The sequence below is a fragment of the Orbilia oligospora genome, assembly GCF_000225545.1.
Source record: "Orbilia oligospora ATCC 24927 unplaced genomic scaffold scaffold00080, whole genome shotgun sequence".
Classification (NCBI taxonomy): domain Eukaryota; kingdom Fungi; phylum Ascomycota; class Orbiliomycetes; order Orbiliales; family Orbiliaceae; genus Orbilia; species Orbilia oligospora.
The window spans coordinates 712,275-728,593 of record NW_011645637.1 but is presented as its reverse complement, the minus strand read 5'-3'; the positions used below and the strand labels follow the sequence as shown (position 1 = coordinate 728,593).

The following is a 16,319-nucleotide window of genomic DNA, read 5'->3' as shown; positions in this document are numbered from 1 at the left end:
ATTTCTCTCTTTCGTATTTGGTCTGAGGCTGAAGATCTGATTCGTACGACTCGGCTCAGTTCTTTCTTTCTTTTCCATCCAATACATTTGATTCATGGTAATCCATGATCAGTTATTGCCATCCATCCATCCATCCACCCATCCATCGTAGGTGCGAGCCGTAGGAGCAGAGTCCATAGCACATACCCACATAAGTAACTACCTAGGTACGTTGAAGATATGCACAAGACTGACCACCCTGGTGATATATTAGAGTAGTAATCTATATTTGGGGGCTGTTCTTTTTCATCTTCTGGTCGTTCTATGTAGTCTTATTCTCATTCTTCATCTCTTTCTTAATCTTAAATCTCGACAAGCCTCAAGCTAGCTAGGCAGGCTTTCCTTTGGACTTTACAAATCGAGACGCATCTTATTACAATATCCAAGAGTACTCTATAATATCTATCCACCCGGGAAGCACCAGGGACATTTTTTAATCGAAAAAGAACTCCTTGGGCTACATTCGACGGTACATTGCATCACAAATCCAAGGATACTAAGACTGGCCCCCCCAGCAAAAGCAACTGGGACTGGACTGGACTAGGTCTAATGCAGCGAGGAAAGGGATACTAAATTGGGCCCGCCTCCCGTTCGCTCCATCCCTTCGATTTGCTTGCCTGCTTGCCTAGTTCACTATTTGACTTGCTTTTGACCGCTTCTTTACTTAAGCACTTAACATCTTTATTACCAGAGAAAGAAAAAAACCCGCAGCTGGACTTCCCTTTCGATTTCTCCTTTGTCATCGTAACACAGGAACACATCCCGCCGAAAAATATACAGCTTTGAAAGGACGAAGGCGACATTCACGAAGACGTAGGGAGGGCGTACAGAGAGTGTGAAAGAGAGAGCGCGATAGAAATATATCGGAGGAGACCGATATATATCGATACGCACGCCAACCCGCTGCTCCAAACTTGGTTCGAATCACCACAATGTCTTCAGCCTCATTCGACCAAGCTGCCTCCGACCAGCCAATTCTTGTACAAGAACAACAGCAGCCGCATCCAAGGAACTCAATCGACAAGAAAGGCAAAAGGAGAATGTCGGCGGAGAACAACTTTGACCAGAGCAACAACACATCGCCCAGCAATGGCCATGACTCGCGGAGGAGTTGCGAGAAAGGTAGAATGCGGGGCCCTTCGGCATTTTCGCGTCTCCCCAAAGAGATAATGCAGCAGTGAGTTATCTTTCCTCCTCTGCTACTATACATGCATTTCTTTCTCTCTTAAGCCAACATGCTTAAGTGCACCTTCGTCTGATGAATCAATTGTCCGATGAGGTGTTGGAGATTTTGAATTTGGATATACTTCGCGATGGAAGCGGGATCACGCTAACCGCAACTTGCGTTGCCGTCATCTTCCTAGGATCCTCTTCTTCGTCTCCCCCAACGAATTTGACTCCTTGACCCTTATAAACTCCTCGTGGTATCAGGCGTCCCGATCATGTTTACTATACGCCCGTCAGCTGTCACAATGCGGTGTCGTCGTTTCCAAGGATATCGAAGACACCCCAGAGAATCTCGTATCGCTCATTCATCAGTTCGGTCGCGCTTCGCGAAGAGGCTTGTTCGAATCTATGCTCCGCCCGGAAACAACAGAGATCCAGTTGATATGTCGCAGTTTGTCATCCTCTGCCGCTGTACCCGGAGGCGAAGTTTTCAAATACGAATTTTCACCAAAGGGAACACACTTGGTGGCTATTTCTTCTTCGAGGATGGTGGTTATCGATACTGCGACATCTTCCAAGGAGTTACCTTTGACTATCAAACGTGAACTGAAGATCCTACGAAGGCCGATCAGCGCTGCTATATTGGATAATGGAACAGTCATGGCAGTTCTTTCGACAGAACACAAAGTCAATATCTACAACCTGGAGGAGAAGAAGATCAAAAGGGTGAAATCGTTAGATCTAGACAATGCACCTCGAGCTATAGCACTAGCTCCTGATGGTACTGTCCTGGCCGTAGCATATGATGGAGGAGTTGAGGTTATTTCACTTTCCCCGGGTTTCGAACAAAAACGAGCTGTCAAATGTGACCTCGTTGATACACTTTGCTTCTCACTGGACGGGACGGTCCTAATCGGATCAACTTTGAACTCGGGAAGCCCAGCTACTGTGGTCATTTCGGCACCATACTTCTCAGATGTTATGGTTGCTACGGAATCGTTGGTTCAGATGTGGACGACGCAGATCCTGTTTCCCACGACGTCGAGAGACATCTCGCATGCTACACTACTAACTCACCACGGCGATAATTCCTCATGGACATTTACGTACGACAAGGCGTTCGCTGCTTTCCGGGCTGTCCGCGTCGACGATCTAAGAAATGGGCATACCTACTTTTCGACACCAAACACTAGCCCATTGCCGCCGACTATGATACCAGCTCCAAGCGCTGATGGTAGGGTTGTGGCCTCAGGATTCAGTACGAACTCGGTGTGGATCTATGGAATCCCATCAGATTTGGAGAACCCCGTGGAATCAACAGCCGAAGGCAGTGGGAGTAACTCTCGGAACAGCCTCATGATCGGAGCCACATTTGTACCGTGGCAGCATTCCGTTGAACGAAGTAGAAATAATTTCGTTCAAGGCAAGTTGGTTGGGGAGGTGTCGGGTTTGGTTGGGCTAAAATTTTCTATGACCAGCAAGGGTGAAAGACTGATCGCAGTTGCTGCTGGTATTAAAAGCGAGGAACATGACGAAGGCCCGGAACCTGAAATATTGGAAGGTGGCCGAGTGATTCTATACAATTTTTCAAGAAGTCCAAGCACAGGGGAGCGGAAGGTCATAACTGTTGACGTAGGAGATGGCTCGAACGTTGAATTAGAGCAGCTTGAGGAACAGCAAAATGATATCGAGGCAGAAGTTAACATCGTTCGACGCCGAACGGTGGCTCAAAGACAGAGGCTTTCTGTTGTGGGGCCTGTACCGCCTGTACCTCCACTGCCTAGTGCGGTACCACTTACCTCGCACGCCAACTCATCTTCGACGAGCATTGCTACGACACCGACTGTCTCCCGCCAAGGAACAGATGTATCCCATCACGAGGAGGAAGAAGACGGTGTATCATTGAGCGAGGCGATTGAATGGTCATACTCGCATACTGATACTCGGTCCCATACTATTCTTCAGCGGGCGGCCACAGCTGCACGAGCTAATGCGGAACGTACACCCCGTCGCAGGCCAGACGCAGCCCCAGGTCCGAATTTCGCTGTCACGAATTATCGCCTTCTCGGCCTTCGCGAGGAGGAATGGGTGGAGCCACCCCCGCCATATGTTGAGAAGCTCACTGCGGTACCGCTCTACGACTACGAGGCTAGGCTTTTAGAACGTGCTAGGAGTATGGGTATCCTGAACCCTAATGAGCGAGTCCGCCGGCGAAGTAGCGGAGGTGAATTAGATATCGATAGAAGGGAACGTGATCCTCTGGCTTCTGGAGCTTCAAGTCCTAGGCTCCGACGGAACGTTCCGAGCTTGAGGATTACAAGTCCTGTGAGTCCTGGCGGTGGCGGCCTTTCTCGAAACGGGTCCGTTAGCGCCGGACCAAGCACAACTTTTCAAGGTTTCAACTTCACGGATGGGTCATATACCAACATGGGAACGCCACCAGCTACCAGTTCTAGCTTTATGACGGAGCAAAGACGACCTTCAACTGCACAATCTCTTTCTCGCAGGAACTCTATCCAACGCGAACCACCTGGTGGTATACTATCAACGATCAACGACACGGAGATATCGTATTCCCCTCCTAGTCCACAACCATCCCGTCGTAGTATGGAATCCCAATACTCTGTGCCCCCAGCACAACCATACGCGCAACCTCAAAGATCGACAACTCCAACTATGGGCCGACAGGAATCCCCAACCCAATATCACAGCCGCCCGAGGCCACGGGATCCCGAAAGTATGCCGCAAAGAGTCTTTTTCGACGAGAGATCGCCGTCTATCCCGCCCGTGCCAGCAATCCCAACTCAGTACCGCTCAAACTCTATGCCCTTAGAACAGAATGCAACGCCAACTCCAGGCCTCCAACAGCGAGCCCATACCGAGCGTCCACAATCGGCGATGTACTCACATCCCGCTCCCTTTGCACAGCAGTCAAATAATAGTGTTACATCACTACCAAACTTTGATACAAGTCGGCCGTCAAGAACAACAGTATCACCACGAGCAGCTAGGATTCATCCCCAGCCTAGCACCCCACCTGCGGCACAAACGCAGTTTCAGACCTCCTCGCCCTCGCGGCCCGTATCTGCGTCCCAACGCCCATCACAGGCACAGCAAGCACAGGTATCCCCACAAACACCGCAACAATCTGGTCAGCTGCTTCTCCCTTTGATTTCTCGCCTTCCTTCCCATCGTTACAGCAGACAGAGTGAAGCGCCATCTAGCCCAGCACTTTCGATTCCTTCCACGACCTCTGCCTCCCAGCCAGTAACTCCAATAACACCTTTGGGGCTCCCTGCCACATCTGCAACAGCACCAGTAACACCAATTACTCCTCGTAACGTCACCTCGAATCCTCGAGGAATGATCCCCGTCTCAGCCATGGTAGCCCAACCAGGACCTCCACCAGGAAGCTCAGGATCCACGCACAGCAACTCTTCAGTCGGGCACCCGCAATTCAGAACCGCAATAACAGGTGGGAACCACAGGAACACCCTATCTCTCACCGTCTCCCCACCGCCACCTCAAGCAGGAACCTCCACAGCGTCTACTACTCCTGCTCAACCGACTGCAAATACCAATACCCGTAGCGCCGGCACTCAACGCTCCAGATCGCGTGGACGCCGAAGCCAGCACGGCCCTGCGACGGGATATGTCAACCCGGCGTTTATGACCGTTCCCAATGGTCCACCGGGACCAGCCCAAGTAGCATATGCGCCAAACGTCACTGGTGAACGTCCACTCCCATCACCAGGCCGCCGAGCGAGCCGACGATCCCCACTTCATGGCGGGTTCTACGCTCAAGGTGCACCGGGGACTCCAGGTGCGAGCAATTCATCAGTAAACAATCTCGCCCGTGGGAACAGTCGTGCAGAAAGGTCAGCAACCCGAGCTGCCTCGATGAAGAAGAAGAAGGGCTGGGGAAGGAAAGGGAAGGAAAAGAGTGCTGGTGCAATGATGATGGAGAATAATCGTGCTGCAGCAGCGGCTAACCATAGCCAAGGTGGAAATATTTCCGCATACTCTGAGAATAGCAGTCGAGGAAGAAGTCAAGTTGCCGGCGGAGGTGGGGTGGATGAGGGTTTCGAGGTTGTCAGAAAGGGCACTGGGAACGAAGGTGGTATTTCTGAGAAGGCGAGCTGTTCGATTATGTAAGATGACAGGGTGGGTATATGGGGGATTGTAACATCAGCGGTACATATAACTACGGTAATTTTCTTATATAACGGCGTACGATTTTTATTTCTTCTTCTTCCTTGTTATTTCCCCAAAACATGTCTTTTCAATTCAATGTTTTCATCAGCATTCATACATGACCCCAACAATATCTTAGCACTATCTTTTATACAGAGCCACGGAAATCACAGCGAAATGAAAAAAGGGAGGGGGACTAAAGGTGGTTTTGAAAGCGGTATGGAAAACTTTATGGAAACCTAGCGAGCTTGTTCCTTTTTTTTTAGCTAAAGTATATAGATTGCATTTTAAAGAGGTATTTAGCTAGCCTCTGGATGTTATTATTATTAGTAGTATAGTAATGAAATTCTTTACATGAACAAGGTCTATCATGCTATAGTACTATAGAATGAGAAATGAAATTTGAGGACAAGACGGTGGTTGCGATATTGATTGTGGCCTATCATAGAACTAGAATGCGATATATATCTCAATGCTATGAAACTACAGACTATTACCACGGAATCACAGAGCAATGCCCAAAAGCCATATATAGACGATATCATATGAAACGTAGCTGGGCCCCTGGGTATTGTTGGATTTTTTTCGTAGCAACACATATATTTCACTCACCAGACGGTGTAACGTAACGTAACGTTTAGGGAGGTTTGATATACACTTTGATGAGATCCGGTATATTGGAAGTACTACCCTCGCGATACATAGTATTGCGCCCAACGTCTTAAGATATGTAGTTTTGACTAGGCTTAAATTTACCAGTACACTAGCATCTAACCTTGAGCTAGTTTACGAGATAAGCCTCAAGGCCAATCGACAAGATGCAAGAAAATAATTGAATTATCTATTAATATAGGCTTTAGGCTGGCTAATGAAAGGTAGCACTGCCTCCGATTATACAGATATCATTAAAAGCAAGTGAGCTCAGGTCGTCCAGTACAGCACAAGATAGCTCTTTCCTAGTCATAAAACTGATCATCGCTATTTCTTTTCCTTCCTCGAGCGCCATAAGCCGAGTCAAGGTAAACTGACTCTAGTTCGCTTTGAACTTCTCTCTCGTAAATTTTTTACCACCCGACATTGTTGTAAAATAGAGGAGTGACAAATTCAGTACCAAGGCTGAAAGTAACGCAGTCGCTCTTCTTCTTGGATGGGACGTCTGAGTCCTTGACGGTAATTGTCTTAGTGTCGGCGAAGACCTGCCATGGGCCAGTGTTCTTTTTGGAGGAATGCTCTGGACATGCCCACCATTTCTTAACTTCGCGAGAGCGTAAAGTTTGGTATCGATTGGTGGATTTTGGGGCATCCCATCCGTTTGCAGCAGCAGTCCACGTCACCGGCAATGGCTCCTTGACTCCGTTGTAGCGCAACGCTCCCTTCTTGTCAATATAAACCTGTTGACCACCTAGTACGCCGACGTGAAGTCTAAGCATATATATTTCATGGTGGAGGATAAATTGAGCTTGGCTTGGTTTGGTGTTGCAGAGTTGGTCGTTTGCGCAGAGAGCTACTGATGAATTTCCGATGTAGAACCTGTTGTTATTGGCGTTGATGGCGCCGTTCTTCCATGGGGGAGATGGGCAGTCTTTCGATTGGACGCCATTGACCGTGATGATTGACGCCCATTCCTTCGTGCATGGAGAGTTTAGGCTGTTTTCGCGCTCCACGATGACGGCAGAGGATGCGACTCCAAGGAGGGCGATAAATGCAGTAGCTGGGAACCAAACCATTTTGGCGTTTCGCGTCCGCTGAAAAAATACAATAGATTCAAAAAAAGAGCAAGATCTATATATTAGATCAGAGATAGGCAAGCTAGCGATTGGCTTCGTGGGGAAAGCTTAAGATGCTGCTGTGGAAGCTGATGATGAAAAAAGAACACACCAGCTGGGGTGCAGAACTGTGGTTATATAGGCTTTTGAATTTAACTCACTAGAGCGACTACATTATAATATCAAAATATGACCCGACCATTGTATACGTACAAGGGTACAAACGGACGCGGTGCCGATGTGCCCTGTGCATGTACTGCAACATTGATCCTCGTCAATATTCTGTCTTGCAGGTGGGGTGGAGTACTGAGACTAGACTATGTTGGGTACGCATGTTTTCTGGAAAATGTTGTAGTTTGTCATCGCTCATAGTCTAGTTACTCTGCGTAACATTGGCGGCCCAAGCTTCTAGCCTCCTTCCGAACCGAACGAAAGATGCACAACAAGCTTAATCTGTTCTGGGCGTGTGGTTTTTTGAGGCCCCTGCTAACCAACAGTATTACGAGCAGCCAGGGGCGGAGAAACATGTTAACGGGGTTGAGCAGGGGCTCAGAACTTCTATGGGCATAGGAAACTTCAGAGGCGGATAGTTCATTCACCGTTACTATTTTTAAATAGCGAGTTTTTATTATGGATATCAACATCGTCGATAATAGACTTCTCAGCTGCGCAATACGGCAGGTCTAATCAACGATACGTTAGCTTTCGGGCAAACCGGGGCTAATTATAATGTCATGGCTTCTGCCGTGCCAACATCAACGCCTTCACCAGGACCATTTTTTGTGACCATTCCAAGTCAGCTCTCTACAAGAGCTAGATCCCAGCCATGCGATTTCCATCCATTGCATTGTAACATCGGAATACATGCGATTTGTGATTTCTTTCATGAATCCTTCCTTGTTGGGGCTCCTCTGATTCATCCCGCAAAAAATCGGATACTTCTCCAGGTTGCGATTTGGGCGCAAGGTCCTGATCACCTGTTTCTCCCTACACGCGGAGCTGCTATCTTCCGACTATGCAACGTCTTTCGCTTGCTAGGATTGGTGTTTGACGGGTATGTATGTGACACGATGTTACCCCATAGCGAAATATCTTCTCAATATAGATGATGGGTGATATCATGATTTCAAGAACTGGAATGTAGCCTGCGGATCTCGGCTATGAACTTTTAAGACATATCAAGGTCACGATTTCTGCATGATAAAGACTTGACTCGGTTTATGGACATGGTAGATAGTGAGCTCATGATGCACGCCATGTTGATTGTAACATTATATGAAACCCAATTCATAGATACCATAGTAAAATCTCCATATTCTTTAGAGCTTTTCCCATGAGACCGATTGCCCCACTCCGACAAACTTCGGCGCTTTGCCTATTCCAGTCGCAGGTGGACGAGCTGAGTAGCTTGTCGGAACTCGCCTTCTTGGCGGCCTTATTAAGAAATGCTGTTAAGATTCTCGGCCTGATGTATTATAGATATATGGTATACAACTTGGAATGAAGACAAAGGACATTCGGATCGCGGGGCCCGCGGGTGGAATGCATGCATGCATAAGTAAATCAACAAATAAAAATTGCTTGTACTTATACAGAACAAATAATATGATAGTTGTTGTAACATCTAGATATCTGACAAATCTATGCCGCATCTAGTCTACGAATACATTTATACATGCGCCGTGCTCCTGGCCATGCTTGGTAATTGACAAATCAAAAAGCAGAAAAATGAGAAAAATGTTCAAAGCATGCCAATCGCACGCAGAAGCAAAAATAACAAGGACTTTTGGTGATATAACAGAAAAAACTTTTGGGGATTTTATTAAATGCTGTGTAAGTTTGGATAATGTTTGGTTTTGAATTTCTTCCTCGACGCAGGATTGCCTGTTTCGACCTTGAACCTGAACTTCCTTTTATACCCGCCCTGTATTGTTTCCGCGTTGAGATTTGATATCTTACTTGGGATTGTTATTCCCTCGTCAACTCCTGTTTGATTATGATACCTCTGTCTTGAGCACATGGGTGCCTGGGGATCCGGGGGGTTCGGCGATGTAACATCTGATATTGGTGAAGATGTAGGCGTAGAACCTGAACGGCGGGCTGAGCGAATGAACCCCTCTGCCTCTTTAAATCTACTCGACACATAACAGGCATTCTTATACCGATCATGTGGGCATTTCACCCTTGCAGGGAGTTGGCTATGGTAGTAATCGGTAAAGTGTGCAACGATTGCCGAGAAAAAGTTCAAAACTGAGTGCGAAGGTTTGCATAGAACCCTGAGGAAAAAGATGGCGCATTCCTCGAGATCCTCTAAGCCGGCTAAGTAGCCCTTGAGGAAAAGATTCGAGGCTTTAGAAACAATGGATGAAGCCTGGGGATAGATTGGGCAATCCAGAGCCCTTTGCATCGATTTCACTACCTTTTGTCGTTCTTGGACATCTGGTAGCATGTGATCAAGGCATCCAGCCGATTGTGATAAGTCCTTCTTGTCATCGCAAACCCGACTCGCAAAAAGGGTTTCGAGGATTCCAAAACGATCAAGAAAGAGGATACCAGATGATTCGAGTTCTGCAAGTTCTCGTGGTTAGTATTCGGCGATATGCTGTTCTCTGAGGATTCTTTTAGCTAGTATCTGAATTGAACGCACCTTGTAAAAATGATGAGGCAGCCGTAATAACCAGACTCGCAGACAAAGATTCCCATGGGGGCGGACCCAGGCTCACAGGTGGCGAAAATAAGTGTGGGTCACAACATAGATCCGGGAATAAGGGGTCAGAAACCCCCGGATAGAGGGGGTCGCCGTCTTGAAAGACACCGGTAGTTGGTAAATCGGGATTTGTTTCCTCCTCAATCATAAGTTGCTCGCGATTAAGATTCTCGATCCATTCAGTTAGATTCTCCATAAGCTCCAGCCCTCCTTTCATCTCGGACCACATTATCTCCAGTAATTCCTCGAATACGTCTCGCTCTCGAACACCAGAGTCAGAAACTACAGGTAACCATTCTTTCCAAGTGGCAGCTGACTCTGAAAACTGTGTATCTGTTATTTGTGGAGAGTGCGATAATGTGGTAGAATGAGACATCGAATAGGAAACATGCAACATGCAGTAGATGCTTTTCAGGTCCTTTGGAACTTTCCGATCAAGAAAATCAGAAAGTGCAGCAGAGCCAGCAGTGATTATATTTTCCACATTGATAAGCGATGAGATGAAATCCTTAAGGGCTGGTGACCTCATGTTTATCGGGTCTTCAGTAGCGTCTATGAGCTTGAGGTATGCGTTATTCGCCTCTTCGAGAAACTTGTCATATAAATGTAAGACTCTGTGTTGATTGATTCGTTTATCTTTCGACGGTTCCATAGTTTTCCGAATCTTTTGGTCAAGAAGTTCAAAAGCTTGATGGGGTGTATTGGAAGGTGGCGTATAAGAAGAAGTAGGTGAACCCGTGCACGTGGGAAGTTGGCTCGTTAGTGTAACGAAGGACCGTGCATCTTCCTTTGCATTTAGGGCCTCTTTTATTGATTTTCTTATATCGTCTCCTTTTCTCGGCGAAGGTTCATCTGGAAGTTGTATAAGGGCATCCTCACCGGCGAGTTGAAGTAGACCTCGAAGATCAGATATTGATATCCGGTTCAATGGTTGCTTGACGACATACGCATTGGGCCCCCCTAGATCCTCCCACCCGCCGTCCCGTTGGAATCCCACCTCTTCAATCGAGGCACTAACTTCCCAGCTACTGTCAGTGATCGAGCACCAACCGTCCTCTGTCTCGCTAAATGACGTAGCCGTGGAACCACCCGGTGATGATTCTTGGGTACTAGATGCCTCTGAACTGGAGTCAGGATTGCTGGAAAGTAGGTACTGGTTGTGGTTCCCAATGTATGCAATGCCATCCGTTTGGTATTTTTCTTCTGGGTGTACTTGTTTTATATGTCGGGCGAGGTTATCAGGGCGAGAGAATCCTTTTTTAGATCGCTTGCAATTCGGAACTGGGCATAGATGTAGCTGCCTTGTGGCATTATGCTTTGTTCCTACGTGGCGCTCAAGTGTTCCCTTATGTTTAGAAGTGTAATTGCAATCACTACACTTAAAAGATTTGGGTGACGAAGCAATGTGAGATTGCCCTTCAGAATCTGTTGCCCTTGGACTCTCTATAACGTCGTGTTGACTTTCAGGAAGATCTGGTTTTCGAGAAAAACTACTAAACCGTAAGCTTGAGGCCAAGATTTCTAGAATATAGGGGGTGGGGGTGTATACATACTCTGATGGTATTGCTCGGTCAGCACAGGCCTGCCATATGCGGCGGAATATTCCTTGGCCCTGGCCTGAAGAAGGAACAAGATGTTCATAAGACATTCCAAGAGCCATTGCAACAAGGTGTATAGGGGTATGGATGCAAACAGCTGCCAATAGTAAAATATAATATCATATTAAAATACGAACATATACCCAGTTCTATTGGGATATAACGTTATATTAATTCTGCTAAGCTTAGCTGATTTAATATTTGCTGTATAAAGTAATGTTTCCTGCAGGCGTTCTGCCCAAGACTGCATTAAGGTCTTGAGAACAATCCGAACGCCCGAAGGCGTTATGAAATGTCTTGCGACAAAAGAAGAAAAAAAAGTACTATAGGCCACCGTCCTCAAGGTATGTAAGACGGGTAACTAGATTTCAAGTACTCGCGGCGATATGCATATGCATACGAGATACTGATTATGGGTGAAGAACAAAAGGAAAGTCCGAGATTGATGCCCGATGTGGTCCCATACAAGCTTATAAGCCTGATTTCTCGGCAGTCCGCTTAAATCTCAATTCGGTTTCCTCATTAGGAGATTGTGCCTCAGGAAGTACTGGGACCGGGGCCACCTAGGATATTCCAAAATCTCAAGCCTCACCAGACGTACTTGAACCTGAGCCTTGTCCCAGCCACAGTGTTGCATTTTTGAACGCGGCAACACAAAATGGGACTCGTACCTCACTTTTAGTCTCGAGACTAAGTCATTCGCTGACGCTGGTTGGCCACGGGTGCATGTACCCATGGATCTAGTGCTAGTCCTGCTCAATTTCGAAACTAGCTAGAAGGTCTTGCTGATGTCAATATTCAAGGTTTTATCTTTAGATATAGGCTAGGACTCATGTCACACAAAAGTATAATACGCACTGAAAAGATTCGATCCAATAGAATATATTGGTTGTTTATATACTACAATGCACCTAGCCTACTAGGTAGGCACACTACATACAGTTAACTAAACTAGCGATCCGCATCCACACTAACACTCCACACCCCCATCTAATAGCTTGGGGTGGTGTTACCACCACCACCTTCGTACTTGACAACGTTCCATCTTCCGCAAGGACCGTTGCTGACGTATCCTTGGAATTCCTCATCATCAGCGTGTGGCTGGAACATACCGACATTCTTGTTGCTGCAGGTGTTGGTGATTCTAAGCATGCAGGTAGACTGTCCATCGGTGGTACCGAAGAAGCTACCGGCACAGTCCTTTGCACCAGAAGCATTAGTATGAGCCTGGCACTTGTTGCAGCACTCTTGTGGAGTCTTGACGTTGCGAACTTCAACGCTATTGCTTCCGAGCTCAGCGCCAACGCTGCCAGTTGGACCATCGAAGATGTTGGCAGAGTTGCAGGCAGCATAAGAAGTTGTGACTGGACCAGCTGGCTTTGTTACGGTGGTGTAAGTGACCTTGGTGGAGGTAGATACAACAGTCGAGGTGGAAACACGGGTGATAGTGGTGGTTCGGGCCTGAGGATAGACAGTGGCGACGGTGACGCTCTTGGTATAAGTAACAGTAGCGGTGTTTCCGTAGACAGTGGAAGTGGTCTTTGAGCCGGCTGTGTAAGTGCGTGTGGAGATTGTCTGGAGAGTCTTGGTGCACTTGATGGTCTTAGGGTAGATGGGCTCGTTGGCATAACGCTTCTTGTTGTAGCTCTCATCATTTGGTGGGAAGTTTGATGGAGCATTGGCTGGGTCCCTGCTGGCATAGACGAAACCGCTTGGGGTTGGAACAACAACAGTGGATCCCTTAGCAGGGGCAGCTGTTACGGTCCTGCGGACGGAAGCAGTGCGGACGGATGTAACCCTGACCACACGGGTTGCATAGGCGGTTTTGACAGTCGCCTTAGCAGTATAAGTACAAGGCTTGGTGGTAGTCTTGGTGATGGTCCTGGTCTGATCCTTCCTTGTTACATAGTAGACTCCAGAATCTGTCTTGGTAACTGTCGAAACAATTGGGGAGTTGTAGACAGTAGCGACGGAAGTAGCCACGCTGGAGGGCTTTGCGAAGCACAATTCGGTGGTGCAGGTTTGGATGGTCCTAACCGATCCGACCTGGGTGCTGTAAACCGAGGTGGAGTACCTGTTTGGATTTGGACCTGCAGGTTGGGTAGGCGCGGCGCCATTGGCAATCGGGGTGCCGGAAGATGATCCGGCGGGATTGCCGTATGCGTATGCGTTCGCGTTATTCACGAACGCAGAAAGGGCCAAAAGGCAAGCCCCTGTCAAAGTTGAGAAATGCATTTTTAGCTGAATTCAAATGCGAAAACGATAAAACTGTTAAAATAAATCACAAAAAATTAAACTGATAAAATACGATAGATATAAGCGATTGAATGAGTGACTAGAAGAAGACAAAAGATTGAATGAGTGACTGGAAGTAATAGAAAGAAATAAAATGTAAAGAGTGACAGACTCCGTGATAGTAAAACCACAGGCCTAAATGATGCTGAAAGATGATAGTGAAAGATAGAGAACAAAAGTAATCCTCCAGGCGGTTTCCATGCCTTTAAATATTCATCCTGACATGCCCATCTATGCACCCCTTTACACTACTGTGCAGCTGTGAGAGCCAAGCCTTAGATCACAGTCGTCTCAAGAAGGTTACGACGACCGGGATATTAAAGCTTAAGTGCAGTGTCAAGCATAGGGTTATTAGTGGTGTCTTAATCCCTAAATGGGCCAACATTTGTGGAGCCGAGATTATTTTAACAGGGATTCACACCCTAGATTGAACGCCACACTCACAATTGTTGAAAGGCAAGCAAGTACCAAAAAAAGATTAAAATTGCCAGCTCAGAGAACTCTCCCTTTCGTGAATATTAAATACCATGAAGTGTCTTAACACCGCCCCCTCCAGAGCTGAAATTTCCATCGGTTTGAGTGCAAAAGTAGTACCAAGACATCTGCACTCAAATATCACATCGCCCAAGTTTTTGACAAGATACTAATTATCCATATGCCTCACCCTTAAAAACGGGAAACTCAAATCCGAACGCAACCGATCCGTCGGCGTTCAGAATCCGTAGTGGCCTAATTTTCGTACAGTTGCAAAAATGGCTGGTTTATGAGTATCAAAGATACCAAAGCCAGCATAAGCTTCATCAAGATGACAAACTACAAAAAAACCAAAACTGTTTGAACATCATTGGATACCCGATAGCAATCATCAGCGAGGTGGAACGACATTACTTTGATACTCGATTATGCCAAGTGTGCATGTGCACCTGGACAGTACTGTGGCATTTTCCCACGAGAATCAGGGATCTTAGGCAAAATCGCCAGATCAGGAGGTTAGGAGTGGTGCTGTAAGACTCCCCGGTAAACTCATAGGTCGTATGTCGTAAAGACTCAGGGATCAAGCTTAAATAGGCTTGTGTGGATGAGGTCCTTTCTATTGCCGTGCTACGTATGCAATGGGAGCTGATGTCGAAAACCAGGATTCAAGCTCAGTAGGAATAGGTTTTGACGCCTTTGCAAACTATTGACGGTCGGTAATGCTAGAGCTGTTTCATTTCAAGGTTATGCCAGACCCAACTGATTTGATCTTTGCGAATTTTTACTCTCAACTTAAGGTCTAGATTTCCAGGGGTAATTAAAGCAGGAGGTTGTGCATGTGTTGGCGCTGTTGGATTCTGGGTAGAGGCTTAGCCTCTAGATGTATCCATGATATTGCTTAAATTATGGGTGAGGCTCAAGCTCGATCGAATGACTTACGGATGACTACCTACATTCTGCCCTTCGTTATTATTGCCAAATATTCCGGAAACATATTTTACAATTTTCGTTCTGTCATGGCAAATCAGGTCTTTCGCGATTGGGGATTGACCGGGAATGAGACAGTACCAGATTGACGTAATTACGTAAGTGTATGTATATTGTGAAGACATTGTTATCTAGCCTCGAACTTGAGCCATACTTGAAACGAGAAAATATACTTGAGTCGACTTGAATGGTAGAAATTGTGATACCACTAATCATGCATAGAACTTCCTGATCCAAGGCCAGTCTGCGGTTTGAATGCCGGCACCAAAGCTAAGACCCTGATTAGCTTGACAAGACAGAATGGATATCGCGCTCAGACTATGCCTGACCAATCCTATTGGTTCTGACTTACACTAAATAAATCGGTATGCACGTTTCCTTCCGCTTAACTAATGATATCATTTATACGAGGCTGAAATCCTTATGAGCAGGGCAATATTGACACTCTGTTGCCTAGAATAATATCCCATCACCTTTCACCAACTTCCTTCTTCAGCTTCGAAGTACCCGAGGATTAGATATATCCAGTGTCCAATGTAGCAAAAATTCTTATGATCAGAATTTTCATATTATAAATGGACAACACTGAAGATGTTATGAGAGCTGGCTATAGGCTAGCTGAGCCACTGTGGCTAATCACATGGAGAGTTGTGTGCCCAACACAATGGTAAGCTGGTCTAGGACTAGAGTGCACCTGTACACCACAAAACGCGTTGCTGTTCATAATGCAACAAATCCCCCTAAAATACCCACTTAGGTAGGCTACCCTTCAAGATGGATTCAAATTCAGGCCTGACTGGTAGTCATCTAGATTCTGGGATCCTTTCAATAAGATCGAGCCTCGAAATCCCGCTCGAATTACCCCGCAGGCGAAAGGTTTAGCCGTTCCTCCTTGGTTTGCACGCCGCTAAATCGTCGCCAAGCCTCACTTACGTTAAGCTTCACTCAATCGATCTCAATCCAAATTTTGGATAGTTGGCATTATGACCAGCTAACTGCATCGAGGATTGTCTCAGAGGCTACTTAAGCTTTAACACGGAAGCTATCGCCGGCTTACACCGTTGGAATGTAGCACATGCAACGACTCATTCG

General features: G+C 46.6%; 4 protein-coding genes across 4 annotated transcripts; 1 reads left to right on the top strand and 3 right to left on the bottom strand.

Moving 5' to 3' along the window:
- Positions 1-971: 971 nt before the first annotated feature.
- AOL_s00080g200 (uncharacterized protein) lies at positions 972-5,361 on the top strand (the record flags this gene model as incomplete). Its single annotated transcript, XM_011124575.1, has 2 exons — positions 972-1,216; positions 1,404-5,361. The coding sequence occupies 2 exons, from the start codon at positions 972-974 to the stop codon at positions 5,359-5,361; spliced, it is 4,203 nt and encodes a 1,400-aa protein (XP_011122877.1).
- Positions 5,362-6,464: 1,103 nt separating this feature from the next.
- Positions 6,465-7,127, bottom strand: AOL_s00080g199 (uncharacterized protein; the record flags this gene model as incomplete). Its single annotated transcript, XM_011124574.1, has 1 exon — positions 6,465-7,127. The coding sequence occupies one exon, from the start codon at positions 7,125-7,127 to the stop codon at positions 6,465-6,467; it is 663 nt and encodes a 220-aa protein (XP_011122876.1).
- A 1,861-nt stretch (positions 7,128-8,988) lies between these two features.
- AOL_s00080g198 (uncharacterized protein) lies at positions 8,989-11,533 on the bottom strand (the record flags this gene model as incomplete). The annotated part of the gene is made up of 2 exons (XM_011124573.1): positions 8,989-9,734; positions 9,814-11,533. 2 exons carry the CDS (start codon positions 11,531-11,533, stop codon positions 8,989-8,991), a joined length of 2,466 nt encoding a protein of 821 aa, XP_011122875.1.
- A 928-nt stretch (positions 11,534-12,461) lies between these two features.
- Positions 12,462-13,706, bottom strand: AOL_s00080g197 (uncharacterized protein; the record flags this gene model as incomplete). The annotated part of the gene is made up of 1 exon (XM_011124572.1): positions 12,462-13,706. One exon carries the CDS (start codon positions 13,704-13,706, stop codon positions 12,462-12,464), a length of 1,245 nt encoding a protein of 414 aa, XP_011122874.1.
- Between the last annotated feature and the right edge of the window lie 2,613 nt (positions 13,707-16,319).